The following is a 5,701-nucleotide window of genomic DNA, read 5'->3' as shown; positions in this document are numbered from 1 at the left end:
GCAGTGGTGGGAGGGAGGGAGGGAGGGAGGGCAAAAGGAGTGGGGGGTAACAGGGGAAAATGAGCCCTTTACAGCTTTGATAGAGTCTCTCTCTGTCTGCAGCTTGTTTGTGTCAAGAAAATTGTTTGTTTACAGTATGGCCTTTGTGGGAGTAATTTTTCTATCAACTGTCTAATGTAATTAAACTGGGTGATAAGATCACTTAATTATCAGAGCTCAGAGTGGAATTAAATGGAAGGTAGCAGTTGCTTTTATTGGTAAACTAAAAGCAACCAGTGATTCTGGTATGTATAAAGGTATCTGCACTGTATGCTGAAATGAATGTGACTGCTAGACTTACCGTCCAGGTCATGTTTGTGCTCTGTGGAGTAGGCTTTGCCAATCATAGTCCAGACAGGCCGCAGACATCCAAACAACCCCTCCAGGAACCCCCCTCCCCCTCCAGTAGATTGGCACTGTAACCTGGCATCATCCACCTGGCTCCTGACTGTGCTGCTGTCCAACTCCTGCCCCTCTCCCTCTGTCCGTCCAGGACTCCCATCATGCTCGTGGAGCTTCAGGACACTGTTGGCAAAGTGTTCGTGTTGTTCCTCGCCTGGTGTCTGATTTTGCCCAGTAGTCTGCCCCTCTTCTCCTCCACCCCTGGGTTCAATAGCACCCCCAGTATCTATGGAGAGGACATTGCGAAGGACGCATTGAGTTGGGGTCAGGTCCATTTCCGGGGTGCAGGGGGTTTCTGCATCGAGCCGCCGAAAAGATGGAGGATCAGAGAGTGGTGTGTTGAAGCCGGAGAGAGAAGGAGAGGGAGCACGAGGTTCATGAATGAGCGCCATGAGGGGCTGCAGTCATCCGAACAACTAGAGAACAGTGAGCCTTGACAAAACCAAAACACAGAGAGAGAAGGAGAGAAAAAGAGGATGGAAATTATAAATCAAATCAAAGTAACAATCACTGATCTTCCCCTCTGAGAGCCATGGAGGTTGAGCTTAATATCGAGTTCATAGGAGGCTGTCACATCTGGAAGATGATTAATTAGGCCTATAATAACTAGAACCTTTAGCCATACCTATTAGGTTACATATTTCACAAGTCACAGAGAAAATCAGAGGAGTGAATGAAAATGCCTAATCACTGTTTGTATGCTCCTCTGTATTAAGTTTTTTTCATTTTGTTGTATCACTCAGATTGTTACACAGCTTTCTGTGATGAAGAGTAACTTTATAGAGTACACCACAACAAACTGAGCAAACATGATGAATAATAAATATCACATAATTCTTCAAAACAATCCTTTTCAGTATTTCTCAGACTCAAAGGTAAAGATCTATTGCAATCTGACAAGTACAGGTGAAGATGCAAGCATAGTGGTTATCAATCATTGTACATTTTCAGTTAGATTTTTTTTATTGCTATTAACTAATGAATGATGAGAAATGTCTGAAGACAATACAAATTGGTACTAGAATGTGAAACATGATTCAGGATGTGGCTAGAGAGAGCAGCCTGTCTAAACTATAAATCTGACAAAGTCTCAGGTCAGCACTACCTCTAATGAAAACACCAGCAAATAACACTTCAGCCTACTTTACAACCTTATATACAGTAGCTGCCACCCTTCATCTTATAGAACATCACTGCAGTGTTGTTGTGTAGCAGTGGAGTGTGTTTACAGTTAACAAAACCCAAGTTCAATAAGCTAAATGATGCCACGGCTACTAAATTACATTCTGCATTTGAGAAATGCCATCGGTATTATAAAATGAATGAGATCAGATTGTGGCTGTATAATAACAGGACAATTTGGCAAGACTCTTTCAAGCTTGTCATTTCTCCAAGGACAGCAGCGTACACGCTTGGTGAACAATGAAAATGCATTATTTCTTGTCCGAGCCTTTTTAAGTGATCCACTGCTAGTCTCTGCAAGACTAAGAGGTGACAAGTATTGCATGCTAGGTAAAATACAAATGTACTGACATACTACATGTTGTACTGCATATGAGACAAAACTGCCTGCTTTTTTTAAAACTTGTTTTATAATATCATGAACTTGGACCTTCTCAGCTTCCAGAGGATTTAGTTACTGTGAGGGGCACTTCTTGTTCATATCCTAGTCTGTTCAAAGGTCATTTTAAGTCAGAATTACTAAACCTAATTATATCTACATGTTGTTACCTGTACTTTTATATTCACCATCCTACTTTAATTGCTCTCACTAAAGGTACTGTGATCAATGAGCTATCAGTCCACTATAGCATGATATCACTAGCCTACCTACTGTATTTTGCTGTGTATAACTATAATTCATAAATACAAAAAAAAGAAACCATACAAACCATACAAATAGCCTAAAACATTCGTTAACAGCCACAACCATTAGCCCTAACATCTGTAAACATTATCCTCATTATAATTTTCTGTGTAGAGAGAAACCCATCTACTGAGACACATCTGGTGTCTGAAATCTGGAACAATCAGCCATCATTCACATCCCACTGATCCTGTCTTCTAATAGTCCTGCTCCCTGCTCTCGCTTTATTTATTCCGAGGTATCATCTGCAGTAGCTGTAGGAGCGGGCTACGGTCTGTTACAGGCCAGTGCATTGTGGGTGCATCGGAGGGGTTGCTTGTGTGCATCGCCTCCTGTGGTTATCATCCCCCTTTGCCTCAGTGGGGCATCACTGACAGCACTTAAGTTGCAGGCAGACACACTTCTGTAGCTTTTTCGTGTATAATAAAGGGCAGGCTGCGTTATAATGCACTAAGACCAGCTGCCTTGCCCTTGTCTTCCTGCATATCACGCTGCCAATGTAACGTTTCCTACCTTAGTTCCGACAGCTGAAGCCCATCGTTGGTGAATGCAAATGCTTATTCCACTTTAGGGTGTATTCGAATAACCACCCTTTAAAATATCTTCCTTTCTGAATTTGTTTGTGTAATCAGCGTGCACGCTCTCTGCATCCAGTGAGTTTCCTCGGCGGTGGAGGACTGCGTGGAAGTCTGCGTTTATCCCAGTGAGCAGTAAACACAGCTTTAGCTACGCTCCCTTGGTTCGCTTGTTTTCCTGCCCCTACACCTCCTCGATCTTTTCCATTCTCCTATGAGGATGCGATCTGCAAACACTCAAGAATTTATAGGACTATCTCAGCTGTAGTACACACGACTTCACGAAGAGAGGAGGGATGAGAGGGATGAGAGGGAGAGGAGGGTGGGCGGGACGCGGCGCTGATGTCCACCTATCAGAGGAGAAATGTGATGTGAGATGCTCAGGCCGGTGAGACACGGGACAATCGCAGGTAAACGGGTTTATGTGTGCGTGTGGCCACTCTTGGGTTGGGGGGGTCAGCCGGTATGTGAGGTGATCAAAATGATGTCATCCCCAAAGCATGCTGCATTTGACTGGACAGGACCATGAAAATCCCTTCAAACCTATTAACACCCTTTGTATTGAGTGTAACTGGTGCATAATCTGCAGCAGCACCCCTTCTGCCACAGAGGGGATATGAAGGAAGGACGTCAGGTCGTTTTTTATTATTATCATCTCCAATCTCTACTGACCCATTTCACTAAGAGAGATTGGGACTGCACATGTAGAACCTAAATGGGACTTTCCCCAGGCGTGATTTGTTTCCCTCAGCAACTTTAATTAACCTGAATGAAATAAAATATCACACAAATTCAAACATCTGTCACCTTTCAACAGAAAGCTCATTTTATACTTGAGAATCCTAATAATGCAACAACACCAGAGCCTCTTCTTCAGTGTCCTCTTATCATTTCCAAGGCCTGACATTGTGTCATCATGAATGAATGTTTTCATTATTGTGTTATGCACAAAACCATGCACACATGCTTACCAGACACCACAGAGTCATATAGGGCAGATTCAGAATGCTGTGCAAAGATTTTCAAACAATATTAGCTTAAAAAGTCCACAAATAAAGAAATTATAAACATAACAACCATTCCAATGTTTGAATATTTCAGGGTTTTATTTAGGAATTTCAGAGGAAAACTGACTCCCTTAAATCATCATAAGCTTTTACAGTTCAAAAGAACCTCACTTTCCACTTCTCCCAGATAACACAGCTGGCACATTCAAGTCAGGGAAACCCTGCACCATGAATGGGTGCCAGTTTAACTCTGTAGGCCAACTGCAAGATCATAAAATCAGTGCAAATACTGGAGAATCTTCCCAGAGTCAAACTATCTGGCCGTTACAGAGGAAGAACAGCTGGGGATCCCATGTCTGAGCTGTGTATTTACCAAGAGTTGAAATGGTTGTAGTTGCATGACCCTATTTGAGGGCTAAATCCAAATCCAGTCTTTATCCCCGGATTAATCTTGTGTTGAGCTTAAATCCTAATGATGACCTCATCATGTTGCTTGTAAACAGTGGGGAAACCCTATCCAGTGCACAGACAGTGCACAGACAGTGAACAGTGCACAGACAACCATGACAGGTTGTACTGTGCATACACAGGAATTCAAACTCTCCCCTTCTTCCCCTTTTTGCTTAATGAACAATACAATCCCTACACTGGCTAAGTTTGACACCACCACTGAAATTAAATTGTATCCCCTGTCTTCTACTTGCACAAGAAATCTTGAAAAATACAAATAAGGAATATTTAACAATGTGCATTTTTTCCTGTGAGCACTGGAATAATACGGAGGCGGATCAAACCATCACAAGAGGTTCACATTGTATGATTTTTAAAGAATTTATTTGTCTTGCACTGCTGAACATAAGTATTTGAACACCTGAGAAAATCAGTGTTAATATTTGGTACAGAAACCTTTGTTTGCAATTACAGAGGTCAAATGTTTCCTGTAGTTCTTGACCAGGTTTGCACACACTGCAACAGGGATTTTGGCCCACTCCTCCACACAGATCTCCTCTAGATCTGTCAGGTTTTGGGGCTGTCGCTGAGCAACGTGGAGTTTAAGCTCCCTCCAAAGATGTTCTATTGGATTGAGGTCTGAAGACTGGTTAGGCCACTCCAGAACCTTGATATGCTTCTTACGGAGCCACTCCTTGGTTATCCTGGCTGTGTGCTTTGAGTCGTTGTCATGAGCCACGACCCATCTTCAATGCTCTGACTGAGGGAAGGAGGTTGTTGCTCAAAATCTCACAATAAATGGCCCCATTCATCCTCTCCTTAATACAGTGCAGACGTCCTGTCCCCTTCGCAGAAAAGCACCCCCAAAGCATGATGTTACCACCCCCATGCTTCACAGTAGGGATGGTGTTCTTGGGATGCATCTCATCCTTCTTTTTCCTCCAAACACGACGAGTGAAGTTTAGACCAAAAAGTTCTACTTTGGTCTCATCTGACCACATGACTTTCTCCCATGCCTCCTCTGGATCATCTAGATGGTCTTTGGCAAACTTCAGACGGGCCTGGACATGTGATGACTTGAGCAGGGGAACCTTCCGTGCAATGCATGATTTGAAACCATGACGGCGTAGTGTTCTACCGACAGTGACCTTTGAAACTGTGGTCCCAGCTCTCTTCATGTCATTGACCAGCTCCTCCCTTGTAGTTCTGGGCTGATTCCTCACCTTTCTCATCATCCGTGATACCCCACGAGGTGAGATCTTGCATGGCGCCCCAGTCCGAGGGAGACTGACAGTCGTCTTTAGCCTCTTCCATTTTCTAACAATTGCTCCAACAGTTGATCTGTTTTCACCAAGCTGCTT

The 5,701-nt window shown here is 43.3% G+C and overlaps 1 protein-coding gene across 1 annotated transcript in view; it reads right to left on the bottom strand.

The window, feature by feature from the left end:
* The window catches only part of LOC109955638 (mitogen-activated protein kinase kinase kinase 12), a 16,006-nt gene extending 12,830 nt beyond the window's left edge, over positions 1-3,176 (bottom strand). Inside the window, exons 1-2 of the mRNA XM_020592044.1 lie at positions 2,822-3,176; positions 341-873 (exon numbers count right to left, since the gene is read on the bottom strand). Of these exons, the coding sequence (XP_020447700.1) occupies positions 341-833 (493 nt within the window). The 5' untranslated portion in view covers positions 834-873; positions 2,822-3,176. The remainder of the gene's footprint in view (positions 1-340; positions 874-2,821) is intronic.
* Between the last annotated feature and the right edge of the window lie 2,525 nt (positions 3,177-5,701).

This window comes from Monopterus albus, unplaced genomic scaffold (genome assembly GCF_001952655.1).
Source record: "Monopterus albus unplaced genomic scaffold, M_albus_1.0 scaffold1.1, whole genome shotgun sequence".
Taxonomy (NCBI): Eukaryota; Metazoa; Chordata; class Actinopteri; order Synbranchiformes; family Synbranchidae; genus Monopterus; species Monopterus albus.
Note: the sequence above shows the minus strand (reverse complement) of the source record. Positions and strands in the feature narration are given on the sequence as shown.